General features: G+C 43.4%; 1 protein-coding gene across 1 annotated transcript in view; it reads right to left on the bottom strand.

The window, feature by feature from the left end:
• Positions 1 to 1,571: 1,571 nt before the first annotated feature.
• Positions 1,572 to 25,171, bottom strand: part of LOC142402206 (ephrin type-B receptor 4a-like) — a 39,926-nt gene continuing 16,326 nt past the window's right edge. The window contains exons 2-17 of the mRNA XM_075487764.1: positions 21,350 to 21,420; positions 17,814 to 18,095; positions 16,264 to 16,654; positions 14,175 to 14,327; positions 12,403 to 12,738; positions 12,194 to 12,318; positions 9,958 to 10,123; positions 9,580 to 9,679; positions 8,281 to 8,345; positions 8,029 to 8,142; positions 7,401 to 7,648; positions 7,093 to 7,308; positions 6,839 to 6,988; positions 6,414 to 6,607; positions 3,943 to 4,101; positions 1,572 to 3,741 (exon numbers count right to left, since the gene is read on the bottom strand). Coding sequence (XP_075343879.1) covers positions 3,639 to 3,741; positions 3,943 to 4,101; positions 6,414 to 6,607; positions 6,839 to 6,988; positions 7,093 to 7,308; positions 7,401 to 7,648; positions 8,029 to 8,142; positions 8,281 to 8,345; positions 9,580 to 9,679; positions 9,958 to 10,123; positions 12,194 to 12,318; positions 12,403 to 12,738; positions 14,175 to 14,327; positions 16,264 to 16,654; positions 17,814 to 18,095; positions 21,350 to 21,420 — 2,873 coding nt within the window. The 3' untranslated portion in view covers positions 1,572 to 3,638. The remainder of the gene's footprint in view (positions 3,742 to 3,942; positions 4,102 to 6,413; positions 6,608 to 6,838; positions 6,989 to 7,092; positions 7,309 to 7,400; positions 7,649 to 8,028; positions 8,143 to 8,280; positions 8,346 to 9,579; positions 9,680 to 9,957; positions 10,124 to 12,193; positions 12,319 to 12,402; positions 12,739 to 14,174; positions 14,328 to 16,263; positions 16,655 to 17,813; positions 18,096 to 21,349; positions 21,421 to 25,171) is intronic.

The raw sequence follows: 25,171 nt of genomic DNA, 5'->3' as shown, positions 1-25,171 counted from the left end.
TGTGACGTGCCGTTTGACCACATCGGAAAGAAAGTGTTCCTGATTGTTCCAGAGGGTTTCAGTAAGAGGGAGATATAATCACTCCAGCATGGGGATCCAGTGTTTACACAAAGCTGGATTCAAGACAATTCATCTGAAAGTTTGAAATACATGCCTTGTGATATCTCAAACTTTATGGAAGTGTTGTATTGTGGTACAATACTTTCAAAAATACATATATGATGCAGGATGTTGTTCAATGCTCCAGACAGGGTGAAACTATTTCACCTTATCTTTCTCCCCTGCCGCCCCCCCTCTTGCTTTTCAAACCCCCATGTACCTGTCCATCTGGTTAACCCCCACCTTTCCCAGCAATCAGCACTCACATACAAACTCTCCACACTTGAATGCACACAGGAATGTGAGGGTAATGACACAATCGAGCAAAAAACCTGGTTGGCCTGGTCTGCAGCTCTAATGAATGGCCATTCAGATTCACAGACAAAGCTGAGGCTAGTTTTGCACTATATGGAGAAGGGGGTCATGGGTCACCCAAAGCACTGACAGAAGTAGAAACCAGAGATGAATGCCTGTCTGTCTCTTTCAAACCATGAATCACTCCAACACAGACTCTCAAGCACGCCAAAACGTATTGTAGGGTTGAAAAAAAAAAATAACAAGTGCTTCCAGTAACAGTTACTCATCCATTTAGCTCCACTTGTGCAGGTCTATAGTTTGCAGGCCACACAGGAGCAACAGAACAAGAGGAATGAGTCAAAAACAAGAGAGATAATCAAAGTATATCAATCAATGAACTTTTAGCAGCCCTCTCAGCTTAGCCTGGGTGTGGTGACTTTGCAGATAGGAGGGGAGAGGCAAACAAAGTGTGCGCGAGAGAATTTAAGCTTCTGCTGTGCTATAAGCTGCTCTCAGCCCAAGGCACAGGAGAAGAAAAGAACATCTCTTCATGATTAAAAGGGCTGAGGACCAGGAAGGGAAACAGAGAGGACAAGCTTGGAAGCCTTGGGGGTAAAGGCTCCTTGCTGATGCAGACGAAAGGCATCAAGAAAGAAAAGCTGGGGCATTGTACGGGGACTGAGAGTAAACTATATGCCGTACGGTCTCTCATCTGTCTTATTATTTAAAAAAAACGGGGCAACAGGATAGATGAGAGGCCAGTTTGTTACACGAGCCACAAAGAAAACAGAAAAAAATACCCCGCTAGACCTTTTAGCATAATGATCTCAGACAGTTCTGACAGGACATTAAGATAAAACCCAATAATGAAACATTTATTTAATTTACATTAAGCGGCTGTGGAATAAAAGCACGTTAGAGAGCACAAAGGTCCTGTGTTTTGGCAAAGAAGTAGCCGCTTGGCTGTGGAATGATTTTCTTTGAATCCAGGTCAGAGGTATCCTGGGCTGCTGGAACAGAGCAGAGACGGTAAATCATACATTTTAAATCATTGTGTATGATGATATGCATGTTCATTTATACAGTTTTCACTTGCTGACCGTTTACAGAGGCTATACGACACGAAGATACGCTGAGAATTGAGTCTTTGATGAGTGTAAACAAAACATACTTCATTTATTCAGTATTTAAAAGCTGCTTTTATTGAGATCTTCAACATCAAGACCATATATCATGTAATCTTTAAAGCAATATCTCTTCCATGACAATACCAGTGCTTATAACTAAAGCCTATAATTTACATTAGAAAAGGGAATGAATGATTTTTGCTGCCATACAACCGAGTGGTCATATGCAGCACCTCAATTTTGAAGAAGTTTATTGATTCAATGAATCATTCAATTTCTTCTTCGTTTAACAAGGCTGTTTTTATACATTTTAATGTTTTTTTTAACGTTTTCAAAGCGTACAAGGTCTGGACCAGGTAAACGTCATAGCGTGTGCTGAATGTGGTTTGGCGTTGACTTGCTGAAATAAGCAACGTCTTCCCTGAAAAACTTCTGGATGGCAGTATGCAAGTTGCTCCTAAATCTGTATATTTTGCCTCTGCATTAGCGGCGTCATTGCAGTAAACCTTACGGACAGATGCATTCTCTTTCATGTAAATCTTTTGTCCCGACATTTTATCGAAACTAGGTTTGTAGTTTTCTTTGGTGCATTTCCAGAGCCGTTCAAACGCCCTTTTTTAAATGCACCACAGGTTCAGATTTCCTGCAGGAAAAATATTCATTAACTAAATGTCAAAAGGGTCAGTGTTGGCCAGATGCAACTGAGGGAGTGAGTGTGCACGGGGGTGGGGAGGGGGATTACCCAGTATCTTTAGCATTCCACTTGCTAACATTGTTTGCATTCCACATAGAAACCAGGTTTGAGGAGCTACAAGCTAGCCTGTCAGATGTGCATTCTTTTCATTACCAAATTGTAATATCGTTTGACAGAGAACCAGCATCTGATGAAAGAAACTGACGCACCTTGTTTAAATGTAAAGAAGGGGGAGCACTGGTCGATCCATCTCACTCAGCTGCCAGTTAACCCGATGCTTGTGAAAAGGTAAAAACTATCTGTGTGGTTTTGCAGAAGTGTTTTTGCCAGAATTGGAAGACAGAAAGATACATTCAACTCAAAAGTTGACTGGCACTTGTCTGCTACCCACACAACACAATGACTGAGGAGAGATCCTTGTTTTTTTTTTATAAAACTGTCATTTAAGACCACATAAACAAATGAACAGCACTGGAAATGAGGAATACACAGTAAAGAGTAATAAAAAATAATGTCAATAAAAACAAGCGGAGGCCAGATAGCTTTGGACCGAACAGTGTTCTCTGGTCTCTCAGTCCACTTGGTCCTTGTTCAAGTTGAATATGATAAAAACTAGGCGGCCAGCAGAAACATCTGGCAGAAACACGGCTCAAGAGAAACAAATGGAATCACCGACGGTTACGATTCACTCTGAAATGACAAAAGTGCTGATATGTCTCCTTTTTCTCCTCACACGTTGCTGATATGGTGGAGGAAGAGCCAGACGAGGGAGGATAAAGAGTCTGAATAGGGCAAGAACAGCATTCTCTTAAGTCTGCTTTACACATCACACCTGAGTAAAGAAGAGGTAATGTTGAAATCAAACGGGGTAAAAAGGTACAATCCCACAGTTACGATGCTCAGCCTTGACACGACAGGTGAAGTGATGTAAGACACCCAGAATGAAAACAGTTTATTCCTAATTACACAACAATATGAAAGCTAAAAATGTCAGATTAGTATTTCTTTTTTGTCTCTTTTGGTTAAAGTTCAAAGGGACATTTTGGAACAACGAATAAGCAAACAATGCATTTTCAGAATGAAGAGAAACTGGAGAAACTGTAAACTCTGGTCTGTCATTCCTCTTGTTTTGGCACATGTACAGGGTCCTTTACTTGGTGGATGTAAAAATACTGAATATGAACGGTAAAAATGAGGCAGAGTCACTCCAGGTGACAGGTTCCTGCCAGTTTCTGAACAAGTCTCATCAGTCATTCTTATCTGCTCAATTTATTTTCCCTTTCTCCTGGTTAGGAATACATTCTCCCATCTTCCCTGGAGATCATGTTCAAAGTAGGTTAAAGGAAAGCATCCAGAATGCTTTCGGGACACGGCTGCACACCTGTGTGCCGCGTTCACTTCCAGGTTAGAGGACGGGTCGGCTAGAAAGTCACAGTTGCTGTGCTCTTGTTCTGGAACGTCTGAATGCTGGAAAGGATTTTTCTCTGATGCCCGGCCAAAGTTACACCCATGTGCAGCAGATCCCTGAGCAAATGGAAAAAAAGAAAACCATAATTCATTTTAATATCATGGAAAGATACGACATTGTTTTCCACTTCAAATAAAGTCAATTCTAATAAAAAACTCCAGGAAATGTGCAAAAATGACCATGTTAAATGTGAACTGCAAAGTGAAGCAGACATAAAAACACAATTTTAGAGAAGTAAACTGGCAATAGGAACTGACTGTGTGGTGATCTGGGCCAGCTGGTCGACTGAGTTGAAGCCAGCCTGCAGGAAGCTGTCCTCGTAGCGCTCCATCTTGATGGCCCTCAGCCATTCCCCAACTGAAGCGCACGGTGAGAGGGCGAGAGGTGCACGCTGATCAAGCAGGGGGTAGGACGGCCTGGGGGACAAAGGCGAGAAACAATGGGATGCCTTACATACATAGTCACTAAAACTGCAGAAAGGAGCTTATATGTCTCTTGCAGCAACATTCCAGTTGACAAGCTGAGGTATCATCTTAGGCTGAGTGACTGACAGGAACAAACAATGGGATTTGTCAGGGGGTGCAGTGTCCTCTGCTGTATGTAACCAGCTGACAGGCAGAATGCGAAAGAAGGGAAATTGGCACAGCAAGTGGCTGACAGGTCACAGCAGGACACGGAGGTGCCATCTCAGACTAGGTAGGAGGAGGGTAATGTCTTTACAGTGACTGTCAGAACTTTAAATGGACTCTAAGAAAGAGACCTTTTCAGACGTGGCACATAAACATTGCCGGTCTCTGAGTGTTAACGTGACAGACTGTCACTCAGACATGGATCACTTTGACGCTGATGATCCTGACGCAGTCATTAAGAAAGACTCATGACAGTGATGTATGCGTGAAATAGGACAGTTTATGAAGTGAGGGGATATTGAATAAGTTTGCTTAACATCAGCCTGACATGCATGCTGCGGTTGTATAAATATCCTCAAAGGTTTTATTCCACTTACAGTAACAAATGTAGTTGATGTCAAATCGAAAAAAATCATTAACTTTAGTATCATCTTGAGTCACAGTCTACTGGCTCTTTGTGTCCACTAAGTGTGTGTCAAACAAAGAGAAGGCTGCTGCATGACTATAAATTAGAGCCAAACGGCACTGAAAGCATTCGGGATGGTTTTCTACAGTTCGTCTGGATAAGTCACTGAGAACAGCAGTGTCACGACGCTCCAGCTACTAAAAGGGAAAACCATAATATGATAATAAACAATAAAGCATTATTCATACAGCACTTTTCTTAACAATGTTACAAAGTGCTTTAGAGGAAGGGATTGGGTGGATCGAGTCAAATGGATTCCCACAAAAACACAAGAGCAAAATGTTTCAAAGATGGATCAGGCGTCGCAAAACTACGTTTTAAGGAGGGATTTGAAGGTAGCTGCAAACGTGGTGTGTCTGATTTCAGCTGCTGGAAAAGGCCCGTCTGTAACACACTGTGATCTGGGAACAGTTAGCAGGGCAGTATCTGTGAACCTCAGTGGTATGGAGGCATCATAACAGGTCAATATGTCTGAGATGTTGTCCATTTAAGGTTTTGAAGGTGAGCAGAAAGATCCTAAAATCAATATGAAATCTAACAGGGAGCCAGCGCAGGGAGGCAAGCACAAGGGTTTTCTGTTCATGAGTTTTTCTCCCCATAATGAGTACAGCTGCGACACTTTGAGTCAACTGCTGACAACTGAGGGAGCCCTGAGTAGAGCTCAACTCGAGAATGGTGCACAACTCTTTGTAAGTTAACACCGTAAATAAATAATGATTGGTGAGTTTGTCTTCAGTTGGAAAGAATAAGACCGAACGTAATTATTGAATTTTAGGAAACTTTTAATTAGACTAGCATGGCTGCTTCAATCTGGCAAAGAGAAATCAGAGGAGGGCCGAGGACTGAGCCCTGTGGTGTGCCACAAGTCAGCTGAGATGTTGAGAAGTTATTTAGAGAGACCGATAAACGTCTATTTAAAAAATATGAGCAAAATACTTAAAGGGGAAGTTCGCTTTTTTTAAACCTGGACCTTATTTCTGGCATAAAATACCTTCATCTACTCACCGATAACAGTTTGGTGAAAGTCGGCGGCCTTCGGAAGATATTTAGATCACTCGAGATCCGCATATATCCATATAACGGGAGAGAACAGGGCAGATATAATACAGCCTCTAAATAAGGCATTATCTGTCTTTATTTTATCAATACTTTAAGACTAATGAATGAATGAACGCGTACTATTGCACTGTTAGCTCAGAGCTGCTGTGTTGTTGTTATTGGGGGCTATCAGAGGCTCGACACAGATCTCAATTGATCTAAATATCGTCCCAAGGACGCCGACTTTCACCAAACTGTTATCGGTGAGTAGATGAAAAAACTTCTCCTTTAATTCCAAATTCAGGACTCTAAGAATCCAGGAGGACGTTGTGATCATGATGGCTCTTAAATATAAAAGAGCTAAAATTTAGATATGCAGAAGGAAAGTTTAAACAGTTTATTTAGTTGTTTTTTTTTCAAATCAGACTCCATAAAAACGACCAAACTGAATTTATTGAAACTTGGAAATTAAGCCATTAAGCTTTTGAGTTGCTCAAATCACGAAATACAACTTTGAAATACAACATTTCAAAGTAAAGGCGTACATTTCCGGGTCCGAAACACTTTACAAGCCTTTACTATTTTGCTCTCTTACCCTGCTCCGTCTTGAGCCACTATTTTCAGAGATGCGGGGTTGCGGATCAGTTTGTCCAAAGCACTAACGAGGTCTGCAAAGCGAGGACGTGCCGAGCGGTCCTTCTGCCAGCAGTCCAACATTAGCTGGTGCAGGTGGGTGGGGCAATCAGGCGGTGGGGGCAGCCGGTAATCTTGTTCTATGGCATTGATTACCTGACAGGGAGATAAATGATTACTGTTCAAACAAAAAACAAATTAACTAAATGATAGGGGCTAGGAATTCAGCCGAGGAACAAACAGGAAGAAAAACCCACTGAACTGATAATGTGAACAGATCAAACTGTTTTAGAAAATAGAAAATATTAAATGTAAACGCTTTGCTCTGTGCTGTGAAAACTCATTGTTGAGACTGTCAAAATGTGTTTTTTTTTTGCTTAAACTTACATCCTGGTTGCTCATGTCCCAGTAGGGTCTCTCTCCAAAAGACATGACTTCCCACATAACAATGCCGTAACTCCACACGTCTGAGGCTGAGGTAAACTTTCTGAAGGCTATCGCCTCTGGTGCCGTCCAGCGAATAGGGATCTTACCTCCCTGCAGAGAAAATTAAACTGTCAGCTCTGTAAAACTTTAACCACCGATGTAACATTTCAAGGAATGCTTTGCACAGTCCAGTATATATCGAGCTGTTGTCTAACCAGGGAGCTGGTGTAGGTCGGGTCAGAGGAGTTCTCCTGCAGGAAGCGCGACAAGCCAAAGTCAGACACCTTGCACACCAAGTTGCTGTTGATCAGAATGTTCCGGGCCGCCAGGTCTCTGTGGACGTAGCTCATCTCGGCCAGGTACTTCATGCCAGAGGCGATGCCGCGCAACATACCCACCAGCTGGATGGGAGTGAACTGGCAGTCGTTGAGCTGCAAAGAAGAGAGGAAAAGTTAAGCTGGAGAACGAGTGACATGACAGCGAGTCAGGTTGTTTCAGCGCATGTTCTCCATGTCACGCTGACCCGTAAAAAAGAGTCCAGTGCTCCATTCTCCATGAACTCAGTGAGGATCATGACTGGACAGCTGGCAGTAATGATTCCTTCCAGGTGGATGATGTTGGGATGCTGGAACTGTCCCATGATGGACGCCTCGGACAGAAAGTCCCTTCTCTGCTTGTCCGTGTAGCCTCCTTTCAGAGTCTTAATTGCTACGTAGTTTTCTTTTTTCCCTGGGATCTTCAGCCGTCCTCGGCACACCTCTCCAAACTCGCCTGCAGCACACACAGACGCATAAACAAAATATTAAGGCTGTTTTCCACCACATTATGAGAATGAGCGTCGTATTTAGCGAATGAAAAGCTCGCTCGCAGCATGCTGCGCCCTTTAGCTTCAATGAAGGCCACTCATGTTGGGGACATATTTATCAGTTAATTGGTTTATTTCTGCAGCTTTATTGAATTTGGGCCGATAAAGTGGAGTCCAAACAGTGTTTTTAAATGAATCAATTTAAGTGACTAAATTAGATACATTTTAATGATGTTATGTCTGAAGAGAACAAAAAAATAAACAAATGAATCATTTAAAGAGAAAGAGAACAACCAGTACAGAGTTACAGATTTATTATGGGTGGAAAAACATGGGTGGGGCTTACCGGCACCGATAACCTCCTCTATCTTGACAAAGGAAACATCGATTTCCTTGGCAAATTCTCGTACAGCCTCATTAGGGTCCTCGTAGGTGAAAGGGTCGATATAAACCTTGACCCCTGTGACATCCAGACAAACAGAGCCGTGGGAAAAGAAAGCAGGGAAATGTTAGAGCCCGGTCACATTAGAAATGATTTTCCCGACACGAACTACATGTAAATCAGCTGAGGTGTGGTGCCGTGTCCTTAGTGGATTACCTTGGCCAACGAGGTACTGGTTGTTTTTGTCGCTCAGCTCGGGATCTTTAATTCGGCTGTGTCGGCTGCAGGCAGAAAGAGATTGGTATAAATGCAACAAGATTAGGCTGGAGGTGCAGTTGTGTGAAGAATCAGTGTTTAATTGGACTCTTTGGCAAGTATTCCAAATCCTTTGTCAGGCAAATGAGATGCAAATCCACCATCTAACAATGTGACTATTCGGATTGTATAACAGTCACGCAACACCTTCATAACTAAAACATTTCAGGAAAAGAAAAAAAACACCACTTTTTAGGATCATTTTAATTTTTTTTTTGAAAATCTAATAATTAAAACATTTAATGGGCTATTTATTGATCGCCTTCAGTAAGACTTCCTTGTATCAGTCCCCCCTCACAAAGAGGTCAGTTCGACCGGTGCTTCGAAGGTTGAGCTCCATTACTTTGATGTTTTTTAACACAGAAAATTGCCTCGTTTTGAAATGCTTTTGCTGGCCTTAAATATTCCTCGGAAATCTCGAAGACACAATACAAGATGACTTGGGGTAATGGTGAACATCTGAGCCAATCCCTACAGGACTGCTCTTTGACTCAAGCAGCTCTATTATAATTCTGCTGGCGCAAACTCTTCCCTACAAGACTGCAACAACCCTGTAGCTACTGGATCCCTGCCTTCCTCCATTTCTCTCGCTCTCCCACTTCATAAGCCTAAAATAGCAAGAAAGCTCCACCCTCAGTTAGTGGCAGATCTGGGCCTCAGTTGCTGGTTCGTGTGTGTGTGTGTGTGTGTGTGTGTCACAAGGTCACAGCTATTGTTCTCCTGTCCTGTGGAAACAGGGTTGGGACGCCTGCATCCTGCCTTTCCCTGCCCTCTACCTCTACCGTCATCTCTCTCTCTCTCATACAAATGCATGCACTTTCTCTCTTTCTCTCTCCTGTGATGGCATCCAGCACTATTTACTCAAACAATGAAGCCTAAGGAAAATGTTCTAATGAGCAGGATAGTTTTTTAGCTGTGTAAGCAAAAGAAATCATAAGCGTTGCTTTGTGTCTGAACTGTTTCACAGAGAGGGGGGGGGGGTGTAAATGTGTCGGTATCATAGTGCAAATCCACCGTTTATAAGATACGACATGTATAAACAAAAGAACAAAGTGGTGCAAAACCGTAAAATTGGGGTCATGGTTGTTATTAGTTTTCGATCTCCCACTCTTTCTTCCCCATTTCCTGTTATTTTGGCAGCGTCGTTCCCCTGCAAATCTATCTTGTTCTGTGTCTCTTTTCCTTTTCCCTGGTTCTCACCGTATGCAGTAGGCAGCAACAAAGACGAAAGTGACAAGCAGCAGCATCCCGACAGCGATAAGGATGCCGGGTACCAAGAACTGGGAGGCAGAGTCGTGTCCTGAGAGAGAAGACAGACAAAAGACACAGAGAAGAAAGAGTCAGAGAAACGCTGTCAGCAAAAGCCATAACAGGAATTTTACATTGATAGTAAATTATAAAAGGGGCACGAGGAGAATGTATATCATCAAATAGGCTCAATACAATGACACGGATGATGAATTCATAACAAGAAACTGAGCAAGGATTGATTATACGGAAAGGACTCCAGTGGAAATAAGAAAGGAATGGAATAATAAGCATGAGACTCCTCTTCAGATACAAAACAACATTTCTCACCATCAGGCAGGGTGTGAAAGGTGGCTGCAGCGCTGAAGCTCCCATAACCTGCCAGGGTGCGCGCCCGGACCTGCACCTCGTACTGAGTGGCCCTGCGGAGGTCCGTCAGCACGACCTGGTTTCTGTTGCTCTCTGTGTAGAGGCACTGATCGTCACTGCGCCGCTCCTATCAAGAGAAAAAACGGAGTTAGTGTTATAAATTGGCTATATTCTTAGACTTTAGGTATTCATATTCTGTAGTTTACTAAATAATCTATCTATCTAAATAATCTATCTAGACTTTAAGATGACGTAGCGGGATAAAATAACTGGGTCAGATAAAGCGTCTCTATTAGGACAGATGGTACAGTAGATACACGTCTAAAACAACACTCACACACACACACGTTGTTTATCACATCCAAAGAACATGACGAAGACGGTGGATGCCCTGCTCATATCACTAGCAAATGTCCAATTATACTTTGTTGAGTGTAAGTCCAACCTCTGTGAGATAAAGGTGAACATAAATATGAAATGTTTCCGGGGCTCTGTGGGGCCCTGCGAGGGAAATTGGACAGTTATACTTCACATGTGACCACTAATAAATACTTTGTTTAACTTAAGATTTCTCCAGCTTGTTCTTGGGCTTCCAACAAAAGAATCGGGCTAACATTAGCTCGCAGTGAAAACAAGAAGAAAGTGAAGCTCCTGTTATGTCCATGGGGTTTTTGCCATGTTTTTAGTTCCTGTTTAGTTTTTACTTTTATCAGTTTTTTAAGTTTATCTCATGTCTTGGTTTTTAGTTACTGTTTAGTTCTTAGTTTTACCATGCTTTAGTTTTCTGTCACGTCTTTAGTTTTCAAGCTCATGTTTAGTTTTTAGTTTTGCCATGTTTTAGTTTTCCCTCATGCCTTAGTTTTCTAGTCCAGGTCCGGTATTTAGTTTAGCCATGTTTTCCCCATAGTTTCTGTTGCTTTGCCATCACCTTCATTCACTTCACCTGTTTTTCCCCTCAGCTGCACTCACTCACCTATCACTCAGGCTATGTACACACGTAGCCGGGTATTTTTAAAACCGAATGTTTCCCCCCCTCCGTTTATAAAATAATCTGTATCCACATTACCTCGTTTTCGAAAAAAACTCCTTCCACACATAACCGAACATCTGCGTTTTCACCTGTCTTGACAACCCAAATGCTGTTTTGCGCAATCTGCCCTCGTCAGCTAAATAATAAAGTGTGCACGCAACTTTTTTGAGCACACTGACAGGTGATCGCATGACAGTGGACTGCCCCTCGATATGAGGACGTAATAATTCCGACAGCGAGAGGACTGAGGACCGGGACATGCGAAATTGTCACGCCATTCCTCTGGGAGTACGACTTGGGCGTGTAAAATCAAGGCTGCAAACAGCGCCTGCACAATAATAACCACCACAGTTCTCAAGACATCCATGCTTCTTCAGTAAACAAAGGTCACACTTTAGACTTTAAAGCAGATTTGTTGTTGTTTTGGCGCATATTGTGACGTTCGAAAACGCAAAACTCCGGTTATCTCTGTCTACACGCAACTGCATAAACGGAGTTTTCAAAAATCTTCACTTTGCCCGGAGTTTTTAAAAACATTCGTTTACGATGCGTTTTTATGCGTTTTCATGTGGATGACAGGTCCAAACGTAGAAAAATATATTCGTTTTAGCAGATACCCGGCTACGTGTGGATGGGGCCTCAGTCAGTATTTAGTTTCCAGGTTTCCTCATTGTGTTTGCCAGATTCTACCCGTCAATATCCTTCATGCCATGTCAAGTTCTTTGTTTTTTCTTAGCCATAGTAATGTTTTGTTTTTCCACAGTTTAGTCTTGTTATCCGGCTCAGCCGCGCTTTTTGTTCAACCTTTGTTTGCAAATAAACCAAGTTTTTGCTTTTTACACCTGAGTCCGTGTCCTGCCTACCCACCCCATCCTGACAGCTCCCAGTCAAACCTAGAAGGTTACTGAAGGGTGATCTACGGAGTATTTTAATATCTGCAGCCAAACTGACCTTTAGTGGATATGGACTTAACTTCTATCCTGCTATAGCACATTCAAAATACGAGTCCTAACTACAAGAATGTTACCTATGAGAAGGATTTATATGCAACATAAATGCATTATTTAAGCCACAACCTGTTTACTACTGTGGCTTTGTGACAGAGATCCTGAGCCTGATATCTGAACATTTAGTTTAATAGGCAGTTGAGAGTTTTTGTGGTTTTACCTTCTCACAGTAGCGTAGCTGATACTGCAGGATGTTGAAATGTGGCTGAGCTGGGACTGACCAGTGCAGAGTCAGGCTGCTCTCTGTGGACTCGCTCTTCCGGATCACAGACACCAGCGTTGGCACTGCGCAGAAGGAGGCAGGAATATAAATACCACAAGAACTTCTGACGCTTTGCACCTTTCTACCTCATGCAGTCCACTTCTCACCGTTGTGGTTGGTGGTGATGTTGATGCTTTCGCTGGCAGGTTCCTTGGCACTGAGCTGAGATACCCCGTTGAGCGCCTGGATGGTGAAGGTGTAAGTGGTGTGAGGCAGCAGGCCCCACACCTCCACCCTGCGGCTCAGGAGGCCGTCCCGCGCTGGACGGTAGCTGGCGCTGTCTCCGCAGGGGAGGCACGACCCTTTGGGCGACCTGCACACGGAGCACTTGATGGAGTAGCTCAGGTCTGTTCTGCCGCCGTTGTCCAAAGGCTCGTTCCACACGAGACTAAGCGTGGTGTCGTTCATCTGGGGTAAGATGCCACGTGGGGCCGAGGGAGTTCCTGCAGTGGCAAAAATAATTCAAAAGTCAAATCACTTCTGCGTTGTCTGTGTTGTAAATATCTTAAATCAGGAAATTAAGTGTCATTCAAGCTCCTGTGACAGAAAAAAATCTGTCTGTCTTACCAAAGCTGCAGCTGCATATTTACAGACACGACAGAGGTATCGATCGGCTCATCAGACTCAAAAGAAGGCAAATATCTCATCCCAAAATGTAATCTAAATGTCTTTTCCTGATCCTAACAGCAACACTGTGGTCTAGCTCAAGCGGTGCAATTTTCTAAATCTGCCCCACTGAAACAACTATGACATCATAGCAATAGAAGCGTTGATTATTTTTCTTTTGGCCGCTGGAGATTATTCTCCAATACCGTTAAAAGGTCAAATCATATTTAATTTTTAAGTGTCACAATACCCTGATGAAATTCTTGTCTGATGTGTCACGTTGCTGCTGCTTTACCTTTCCATGACCCGCACAGACAACAGCTGAAGAGGGTTTCATTCAGCCTGCACATTTAGTCACAAAGCAGAACGGTGCTTTCGCAGTGGCTTTGCGCCACAACATATGTGTTGCAGGATTTAACTGGTGCAATTACGCTCGTCTGAAGCAGGATGATAATGATCCTCATTTGGAAATTGTGAGAAAATAGCTATTGCCTCAAGCCAAGCATAACTAAATAGCAAGACCACTCACACACTGTGAATCAGTATCACTTCCTGCAGAAGAGACGAGGCTTTGTCACCGAGCCTGCGGGTAACTTCACTGCTAATGGGGTTCTTATTGAAACCCCAAGTGGGACAACATCACACTCAATATGAATTCAACATATGGGAATGGGGAACTTTATTTTAGGTGATACACTTCCTTGATACCATCAAGAGTCACAGTCATCTAAAGTACTTATTTTTTGGGAAAAAAAGACATATGTGATGTAAACTGGTACAAAAACAGAACACAGAAGTGGTGTAAGTGGTAAATAATTAAGATGAAACCTTTGTAACTCATGATAAAAATGGTGGGAACTGCTTCCTGTGGAGAACAGAGCAGGTCAACAACCTGATGCTGAGTTTCACATTGTTTCACAACATCTTTATGGCCATTCCAAGAGGCCGCAACCCAATTTAAAAGTGCCCCCATTCACACATACAAAATGTGCCTGAACTGAAAGTCCTGAATCCTCACGGAGGTGTCACTTGAAACCTTCAATATCTACTTCATTTGAGAGAGAAAGCCCTCCCTACCCCCAATAACCTGTCACAAAAGACATGCATCTCAATGCTCAGCAGTGGGACAAAGGAGGGCGGGCTGAATGACACCGGAGGTGTTAAAAACAAATGAAGAAGAGCGGTAGAAGGTAAAGAGTGAGAACAAGATGCTACTGTTCCTTAGCACCTTCATTTCTGCCTGTGGATTGACGACGGCTTTCGGCATACTTACTGGTGCACGGGGTGTCGGGAGAGTCTGCTTCTGCACGCAGGTACCCAGGGCGGCATGCGCACACCGATGCCCCCCTGATGGTGGCGTGGCTGAACCCTGGGCAGCCTTTGCACGGACCGTCTGTGCCCGACTTGAAGTGACCCACAGGACACGCTGAACAGGAGAGAGCAGGACACCAGATGAGAGAGGATTCTAATTATTTCCTACTCCGGACAGTAAATCTCGACACTCACCGTGTTCTAAACAGAACAGGGTCAAACCGAATGTGCAAATACAACCTTTTTTCTTTTTTTTTGTCTTTTAATTAGGCAGCAGATGGTTGCAGATTGACAGACAGAATCGTGTAATGAGAGCCAGAGACAATCACAGTAACGAGGCCGATACTAATAGTCAATTATAGTCAGCTGCCTATCACCGGATTAACCTGGACCACATCTGAATAATGAGACCAGACGTGTGGGAGTTCTTCTGAAAGCCTGCTTTGTTTATTGATTCATATACTGTTCTAGCCAACCCTTGTCCTTCACCAGAAGGTACAAAAAGCCGTCACCGTGACGCCACATACAGTCAAAGTGTTTACATTCTGTGCTCAGTGTTGCTGCTGAGACAGACGATCAAAAACAATAAACTTTCACACCAATTGTCACATTGTTATAGTGAGAACTGACACGTTTCACGGGGTCAACGCTCCTCTGACTGACATGCTGCCGCAGGAATTTTCCACATGTGAGAACGATTATTAATGGGAGCCGCAGCGAGATCCGCCTGCTCAAAAAAGCAGTTTTTTTTCAGTCGAAAACAACTGGAAAGAGACCGAGAAGGTAACCCGAGTGCTTCTGAGCTCTTTTACTTCACAACTTAGGCGACACTTTGTGGCTAACAGCTGCAGTCACTGTCAGTCACAGCAAGTTCAGCCCAAAGAATCTTCAGTCAGTGAAAAGAAAAAGTTTAAAAAACCCGACATTAACTGGTTCTGGAGAAGGCAGCCGTACATTTCTGATCAAATCTTTTTTTATTGCGATAAAGCGGTGGAGCTGCACCAGCCCATAGGGACATTTACCCTCCAGTAGCCTGCTGGAAGTTCACTTCAAAGACGCGGTTTGCATATTCTAATCAAGCTCATTTAGAACAGTAAATCATCTTGACAACATTCATAAGTTTTACATCACATGAGTGCATCTGAGTCTGAAAATATCGAATTGTTTCTGGGAGATAATGGTATAACAGCGAAATGAATTTAGTCCTAAACCTTGATATCAATTTCATTTTGTGAAATGACCAACGTGTTAAGCAAATTAACTGTCCAATCTCCCTATGAAGGCAATTTCCCTTTATGGCCCAGCGAGTGTTTTTCCTCGCAGCTCTCCTCAGTGACAGAATGCTGGAAACGGCACTTCACCAGAAGCACAATGTTAGAAATTATTCTTTTTTTTTTCCTCAATGAAATCATTATACCTCCCATGGAGATCAAACCGAATCCTGCCTTCACACGCAGACAGACGGGACACTTTTCTGAAGAAAATGTGGCATTCCTTCTTGTGTTTCTTGTGTTTGTGCTGCCGAACATCTATCCGAGCTGCTGTGTGTGTGCACGTGGGGAGTGAACGTGCACGAGGCATGTTAATTGGACTCATTAGACAGAGCTGCTGCACAGTTCCTGAGAGAATGGTTCTGCTTTTTCCTTCTTTTCTTGTGTGCTTTGCTTTGATGTTCTCATGCTGATAGTATCTTTACCCGGAGCACCACCTCCCCGCGTCGCTCCCCTCACCTCTCCGGTCCTCTTGTGCTCCTTCTATCTCAGCTGAACCGTGAGCCGTCGCAGTGGTAAGCCTTTGACCCTGCTCTTCCTCTCTGAGATAAGTGCTGCTCCAGATGACCTCTCCCTCCGTCCCCACTGTGTCACAGCCGTTTCCCTGCCTCATTAACTTCCTAAGTCTTTCATTTCCTCTGAAATGCTTCAACCCTCACTGAACCCCCACCCTCATCTTACCATTGTTTTCTTGTTTAGTCTGCCTGCTCTGCTGCCTTTTGTGGGTGTAGTCCATCTACATGCATCTGTTTGTGCGGTCTAAAGTTGCGCCCCTCTTACCTGTGCAGCGCGTCTGCCCCTCAGCTGCTTCAAACCCAGACAGGCAGGCACAGGAGGTCGTCGGCTGTCCCACCCACTGGCCATCTTCACCACAGAAAAGCTTAGGCGGGCGAAGTCTGGGCCCCTGCTGAGCGGCATGCTCCACGCACGAACCCTGAGCCTCTTGCACTAGGTAACGGGGAACGGTCTCAGGAAAGGAGGAGAGAGTGCTAACCAGCGGTGGACACTTTTTGAAAAACACTCTGACGGACAGCAGGGCCATGCAGGCCCCCTGAGCATGAAAAGCCAAGTAGAAGCCTCTCTTGGCCAGAGGGCCGAGCCTCAGGGTCTTCACATTAAATTTCCGCTCTCCACCCTTCCTCAGTAGAAAATCTGCAGCCACTGTGTCCACCTAGGACAGGAAAAAAGGAGAAAAGGCATTATGTAATGACCAGAGGCTTGAAAATGACCAGAGTAGTGCTTTTGCATGTGTCAGCCTTTATAGGCACTTAACTAGACATGTAGACATGCTTTACATTATTGAACAGCTTCCAAAGCACACCACTGAGACCTAAGATTGATTCCCTACCTTCCTGCCCCGTTTGTCCCACATGTTATAATAAACTTTGAACCCCAACCTGCAGACTTGAAACTTGCTGGGTAGAAATGTAATTCATTGCATCTCATCAGCTCCACTTTTTAAACTGAGGAGCAGGATCTATTTTGGCACCACTCGCTTATGTTGTGTTTGAGGACATGACAACATCAGAGGTTTGAAACTATGTAGCCAAAAAGCAGCATGTTCATACACTATTTAAAGCCCGGGAGATTCACATTTAATCAACATTCAGGTTGTGAAATAGACTCAATGTGCAGACGAGGAGTTTTAAAATTGTTCTTGTTCTCACAAGTGTGCAACCTAGACTTCGGATACAAGGGACCAAATGTCAAATGTAATAAATTATACAACTAAAGCAAATTTTAAGTGTCAGCATGCTGATTTTCACCTGTAAAATAAATAAGAGTAAGTGGGAGAAATCCATCTAAAAACTGTAATTATTCAGAGTAAAATGCACATAGATCACTCAGTAGATTACAGGCTGCAGAAACAGAAGGTTTTGGATGATACTTAAACATCTAAACTTGAGGGCTCTGTTGCTTTGAAAAGGTTTACAAAGTGAAAGAAAACTACTTTATCTGAAATTATTTCGAATGATTTGGAAATCCTTTGCTGCTTCTCTTCCCGTTTGTGGGACTAAAATATGTCTATTTTTAGTCGTAGTCTTTCAGTACAAAGCCCCATAATGGAACTGGATATCCTGTTTCTTTTTGGCCCTCATAGCTTGCCACAGCAGCTTTGTTCTGTAATTTCTGTAATTACAGAAAAAACAATTTTTGATTGATTAGTTCATCATTACAGCCTCTCAAGCATAAATATCTTCGTATTTGTCTTACTTGATGCCAAATTGTAAATCTTTAGGCGCTTGATCATTGTTTGGTAGCTCACTGTGGTGTAATTGTGTTGAAATATTCTATATATGGTGATAAAACCAGAGGCTGAGGGCAGATACCTTGGTGTAAGGGTTCTCCATCCACGGTGGGTGGGTTTCCGTGGCCTCGTTGGAATCCGCCTGGAAATAGTAGAGGTTGAACGTCTCCTTGCAGCTGCGGTGGTGTGTGCTCGTGGAGGAACACTCCATCATGGTGAAACGCAGCTCCACGTAGACCTGAGACGCCACTCGTCTCGGGATGAAGCCGCTGCGCAGCCAGTGGCTGGATGAACTGTCAGTTTGGCAGATCTGATAGGTCCTCACGCTGTTGTTCTCCTCATCTAAACCACTTACTTCCTCCCACTTGAGAGCAAAGAGAACAAAGGGTTGTCAGACTGCACGTTAAAGATGTCTGACCCAGAAAAAAAATGGGAAAAGTGAGCACAGAGTAGATTTAATTCACCTGTAACGACTGCCACTGGAGCTTTTATCCAACTGGACACATTAAAAGTCCTATAAACTATAATAATGATGCAATTCTTTGTTAGCTCTCTTGTGTGCTACACCTGTGAGAGACCCGAGGGACAAAATCTGTGCCTGAATCTAAAACTGGGTTGTTAAGTCATTCCTCCCACTGAGCTGCAGCACAGCCAGTGGGAATCCATGTCTCACTTGTCAAACAAGGTACGTCACTGCACACCAGCATCCAAGACAGACTCAGCTTTCACCCCTCAAACACAAATATGTATGAGGGTACAAACTCCCCACAGAAATCTACATTTGCTCAGGAGCCAAAAACAAGTGAGAAATGCTTAAATGTTTGACTTCTGAGTCGACAGCAAACACGTTCACCGTCACCGTTCTCCCACGAGAGGGAAACCAACAAGAAACCGTCATACTGGGGGCAGAATTCTGCAGATTTACTGAACTCGGGGCTCAGAAATTCAGTTATGTAAATATGTAAATCTTTAAAAATCCATTTGCACATGATGTGTGGAGTTAGGAAGAATGCTGGTCTGAATGAATTACAGGGCAGCAGAGCACTCAGAAACAGGTCTGAATCGCTTGAAGGGAGAATTTCCCTCCTAATCTTTAAAAGATAAACACTGAGGCAGAAGATATGTCATGAACTAAAGGTTTTCTGGGATGAAGATGCGCCAATTTGACAGAAGTCTTTGAAGATGAAGTTTAGGCTGATATTAAACTGCACATATTTATCATTTCTAACAGTCTCAGATAAGGTCATTTCTGCCTGCGCTTAATAACACTGAATTCATTACTGTCGGCACCGTCAGATTTGTTTGTTTAGCATTAATGCAAGGCAACTTACATTCTAGTAGGCTATAATATTAATCTCAACGCCTAAAGTGACACTCAGCGTGAGGGTCAATTACATTACTTACACACAAAGAGCTGCGCATGAATATCATATTCATTTGCTGTGAATTATTAATGAAACTACAACTAAAATTCTACAAAGATATTCAAGTACTTTTGAACCAGAGTGACCAGAAAGTCCTATTTGTGTTGGAAAGTGCCACAAATATCTGCTATAAGGGGTAACGTTATCCTTTTAAAACTAAAAATAAAGACCTACATGGCAGGCAACTCTTTTATGTCTGCAGGTTTGATGCAGACAGCTCATGGCATCTCTTCACTGCTGTCTGTCGCCACTAACTAAATCGCTGTTTTGTGCCCTTTTGTGTCGAGTTCATGTTAAAAAACACATCCGGGACACGTTTCTAAAAACACGGAGCTTTGATAAGCTGCTTCAAATGATAATGGCTTTGAAAAACGTATCCACAGGATGACAGCCTGTCTGGGTTTGTGTCTACGTGCCCACGACAACGGTAACGACAGATAAACGCAGAACATTTCGACAGATGTGCCTATCTTGCACACGGCGACGGCGTTTTTAGGAGTTCAAAACGGAGAAAACGCAAACGCCCTCCAGAGTGGAGATCTTGAAAACGATCCAACCTCTCGTCGCCGTAGGAACAGTTCAAAACGCAGAAGTGCGTTTTTTGCACACGTTAAGTGGGTAGTTCTCCATTAACGACTCCCACGCCCACGACAACGCTCTGAAGCATAAACGCAGATGACCGTTTTTTTCCTCCACAATTTATCTGCGTTCTCACGAGCGCTTGGGGGTTGATATCTGTCTACCCATGGGAACAGGGAAAACGTATAAAACTCATAGTTTGCCGATGTAGTATGCACGCCCCGGACCTAGATGGCAGTAGCAACAATACCTTTGGTATTGTTATATGAGTTATGTTGTTATATATTAATAAATATGAGAAATGCCTGTTTTGTGGCTACTTCCTCCGCGTCAGTTGGAAGAAAATGGCGAAGCGCGGCAGCAACAACAGTACGCCTTCAAACTTTGTTTGGACAGATGATGAGGTCCAGTTGCTCCTGAACACGACACTGAACTACAAAGCCAGGAAGGCAGTGGATAACGTGGATTGGGAGAGTGTCCAAAATAAATATAGTGAGATATGGGAGTCGTTCATGGAGAACTGCCCACTTAACGTGTGCAAAAAACGCACTTCTGCGTTTTGAACTGTTCCTACGGCGACGAGAGGTTGGATCGTTTTCAAGATCTCCACTCTGGAGGGCGTTTGCGTTTTCTCCGTTTTGAACTCCTAAAAACACCGTCGCCGTGTGCAAGATAGGCACATCTGTCGAAATGTTCTGCGTTTATCTGTCGTTACCGTTGTCGTGGGCACGTAGCCATTTATTTTGGACACTCTCCCAATCCACATTATCCACTGCCTTCCTGGCTTTGTAGTTCAGTGTCGTGTTAAGGAGCAACTGGACCTCATCATCTGTCCAAACAAAGTTTGAAGGCGTACTGTTGTTGCTGCCGCGCTTCGCCATTTTCTTCCAACTGACGCGGAGGAAGTAGCCACAAAACAGGCATTTCTCATATTTATTAATATATAACAATATAACTCATATAACAATACCAAAGGTATTGTTGCTACTGCCATCTAGGTCCGGGGCGTGCATACTACATCGGCAAACTATGAGTTTTATACGTTTTCCCTGTTCCCATGGGTAGACAGATATCAACCCCCAAGCGCTCGTGAGAACGCAGATAAATTGTGGAGGAAAAAAATGGTCATCTGCGCTTATGCTTCAGAGCGTTGTCGTGGGCACGTAGCCTTAATTAGAAGCACAGGCACGTTTGCTGAGTGTTTTAGTCCAGCCCCAGAAGTCTCCCTGCCAACATCGCTGTTTTCTTCTTTCTGAGATATCAGCAAGTTGAGCAGTTCTGGTCATCGACTCTGCTGGCAAAAATTCCCTAGCAACCGCTCTTCGGCCGATCAAATTACAAATATGCCTTTTTTTTCTGGCGGCAGGATCCAAAATTGTTGGCAGCCAGTCTCTTCGACTCCAAGGTTGATGGGCTATATCAAAGCATCTGCTTTCAATACACTTTAACTGGCAGATTCAGTCTGGTGTTTTCTTTATTCTGTCAGTTGCTTACCATAAAAGGAATTTGTTTATGACCAAAGGAACAGAGAAACAGCTGGAAGCCCAAAATCCACAGTAACCACTTGGTTTGTGTTAGAACTACAGATAACAGAGTTTACACTGGGGTTGCATACCTCTGGTTTGGCCGGTGAGAAGATGGTCCATTTGAGATCAGACGTCTCCGTCTTAGTGTTCATGAGAACCTCTGCGAAAAAAGATGAAAACAGAATGTTATTTGCAGCAGGAAAGGTACACACGACACAAACACGAACAAAAAACGAATGGAAAATGACAGAACGAACATATTTCAAGTCTCTCTGCCAAGTATGAGCTTTGGCTTATACTGGGATTAGGGTGGGAGATGGAGTTTCACCAGTCAATTACATCCATACGGACCATTCCCGCTGCCCTAAAATTGTCTTCCTCTCATGTTTGTTTTTATTCCCTCATGACCCCCTCTGTTCCCAGTAACACACCATGCCTGTGGTCACACACAACCTGCTGCAGGAACCAGGAACCAGCACAGCAGCAGCATCGACCCCTCTCACATGAACACACACACACACACACACACACGTTTCAAGATTTAAGCCCTTCCGGTTACAGTCTGTGATTACAATAGAATTGATTTTTTTGTAATCTTTGGAAAGCCGAACTGCCCCATCACAAACAATTGCTGCAATTCTGCTATGATTCAGTATTGCAATAAAACCCAGGATCTGAACCACAGGTTTCGGTTTGAGTGAGCAGACCTTTTTTTCGTCTCTTCCCCCTTTTTGCTGTCTTAAAACACTGGTTTCCGTCAGACTGGCTTTTACAAACCTACCTGTTTGACGAAGGAATCCATTTCAGGGGGCCGGGCAGTTTGCTTTTACCAATAAACAAGATTTAATGTGGCCGCGATGGAGGAGAGCACCTCCATGAAAATGGATTCCAGGGCAGCCGGGGGTTTCAGTGCAGGTTTATCATGGAGGTTATTAAGGTGCTGTGTTGAATTGAGCTACATATATAAGGTTAAACAGTTAAGTTAGCATCATAACCTCACAATATGCTCCATCCACACACACACATGGACACAATACTGAATCTGTCATCGTATTGGGAAAGAAAAAAGAAAAATCCCAGTTTCTTTGATTTATTATCATCCAGTTTGGGTTTCTACTGGCCTATTAAAGCAGCCATTTTTTCTGTTATTATGATTGATTTTAACATGACTTCACATAAAGAGTAAGCGTTGCCTTAAACTTTAAGAACATAAGAATACAGTAATTTCTCAGGAGTGGAGAAAACATTTGCAGAGAAATTTGATTCCTTCAGTCATGAAATAAATGAGGCTTCACTCGAATTCCTGGACGAGCCAAAAGTGTTGCTTTTCTTAACAGTTTCAGATGTGTCATTTCCACCTCTTAAATCAAGCAGAAATGACAAACACTCTCTGCTTTCAGCTTCTCAAATGTCCTCATTTACTCAACTATGTGAGGACCTATCTTTGGGCTCTGGGTTACAGTCAGGAGAATTTATTATAGAGGTGATAAATTAATCAATAATAAGTCAAAGCCGACGGTTAAGAATGTTTTTTAAGACAACATCTAAGTTTGACGCCACATCCCGTGGCTTCATGGCTCCCACTGTCAGACTGATAAATGCTCTTGTGCTGACTGTGGAATCCTATCATTTACCAAAAAGCTTTATTTTTTCTTAATAATTCAAATCCTAGTGATTGTGTTGACTTCAGGGTTTGAGGGTTTTTTGGGAGGAACTTTAACACAGTTGTCAGTGAGCTCCACACCAGCACTCGGAGTATTTTACAAACACAACTGCAGCGCCTACACTTTAGTGATCTCTGTCACGCTGTGGGAGCCGAGAGGAAATCACATTCAGCACTAACCAAACGACAAAACCCCGGGAAATACACATGAAATAAAAATAATAACTTAAGATAAAGCAGAAACTAAATTGTGCTTCCTGTGGAGGTAAAGACGGTAGCTCGCTGGAGATATTCAACATGTAAACTGTTATAAGAAACTGCATAAATACAACGAAAACCAGACCTTTAAAATGCATAAACAGGCTAGTTTCTATACAAACTCAATGTGAATCACAGGTAGACGCTCAACTAAACTCAAATGGGCCGAGGCGTTATGTACATGCTACAACAAGTAAAGCATACGTGTCCATGAATGCAGCTGAGTTCTCAGTAAAGCTGCACTCATTCACACATTTTTCTGTTTCTTTTGTCAGACGCTAAACGCGGCAGAAACTGTGACTAAAAATGTGTCAACTCGCAGTCACTTAAAGCCTTTCCTGACTCTCACTCTGCTCTATTAAAATGCTAATTTTATAACCGCAGCATCATCTGACAAAATCATCACCGAAGTAACTTAAAGCCAACACACATGCGGCGTATTTAGCCACACTTCGACGTGCAATGACCTCTAACAGAGAAAGTTGGAAGCAGCAGAATGGGCTGAACATTTTCCCCCCACAGTCCCACAGCGAAGCAATAACTCAGTTTCCCTTCAATTTATATATACTGTGACAGGGACAGTGATCCAATTAAAAGGCCAGGTCCAGCTGCAACTGCAGCTTTAGACCGACTGCTCAATAATATTATTAATATAACTAAAGATCGGGCACAGGTACTGTTTCCTTTCCTGTTTTAATGAATGATGCTTCCTCCTGTATTCTTGTAAATACTTTGCTAAGATAAACGAACAGCCTCTCAGTGTCAGCGAACACATCGATACACCTTAAAACTGCTCATTTCCTGACGTGCCACGAATAACTCTGACAATACAATTTTTTTCATGAAAACTAATTAACAGAAAAGAGCAAATGTTTAAGTAGTGCCATCCATAATTATCCGACTCGGTTTCTGTGTTTTTCTCACAGCTTCAACGATCACTCGACAAACGCTGCTGCTCACATTTTTTGCTCGAGCTAATTTCATCCATTTTTCGCCACAAGCGAGACAAAAACAGAATTAATCCCCTTCTCCACTCCTTTGTCGCTCCCACACAGCCAAATTACGTAAATCTTCCTCCCTGGATTCTGGATTCTGGGTCTGGGTGAGCTTTCTCTCTTGCACTCGGCGTATGAAGGCAATGGCAAGGGGGTCACTTATCATCAGGGTTGCGTATGCGGCGGGCCGGTCACCGCATCGCATCGAGTGGTAAAAACGTGCATGTCTAATCACCGACTTATCCATCTGCAATACCCGCTTCTCTCATTTCACCCTCTCTGTGGGTTTCTTTTTAAAGAAACACCTCAAAGTCATTTCCACTTCAAAAACCGCAGAAGCCCACCGGCTTTACAACAAGATGAAGAAAGGAGAGTCTGTGTGAGAGGGGAGAGAGGTGGGCGAGGAGGATAATTGGGTGACAGAGTTCAGTCCGGTGCTTTCCCCCCACGTTTAGTCCACCTTTAACATAATCTGAAAAACACCTTCACAACACTGGGGCTGACTGGATCTGGATGATCACCTGCCTCTGTGTTCAGGAGCTGATTGAGGTGTGCAGGAGAAACGCCCCCACCCCCCCCAGGTACAGTAATCACTGTTTATCACGGCTCTATCATTAAGCTTTATGAGGCAGGATGCGTGAGCGTGACTGTTTCTACGAGATGGTTGTGCCTCTATTATGTGCTTGCACAGCCTTGCCTTTCACTGAAGCAGAAAGAGTCTTAAGTCCTGTTAAAGGAAGTCGGCTTTTCCCCTACATTCTTTCAGCGGTGGCGGCCACCCACCGCCGGAAAACTGCCCCGAGCGCTAGAAAACGTTGGAACAATGAGAATTCGTCATCTGGCTGTATTTAACACCCAAAACAAACGATTGTACAGTAATTACAGGACAACTGTCAACATTAGTAGACACTCGAGAAGTCTAAACTGATACCGGGGGGGCTGGCGGAGCGATTACGTCTGGGCCGTGGAATTACAGTTATGAAAAACTACTACAG

Source organism: Odontesthes bonariensis, chromosome 16 (genome assembly GCF_027942865.1).
Source record: "Odontesthes bonariensis isolate fOdoBon6 chromosome 16, fOdoBon6.hap1, whole genome shotgun sequence".
Lineage (NCBI taxonomy): Eukaryota > Metazoa > Chordata > Actinopteri > Atheriniformes > Atherinopsidae > Odontesthes > Odontesthes bonariensis.
This window is presented reverse-complemented; position numbering and strand designations above follow the sequence as displayed.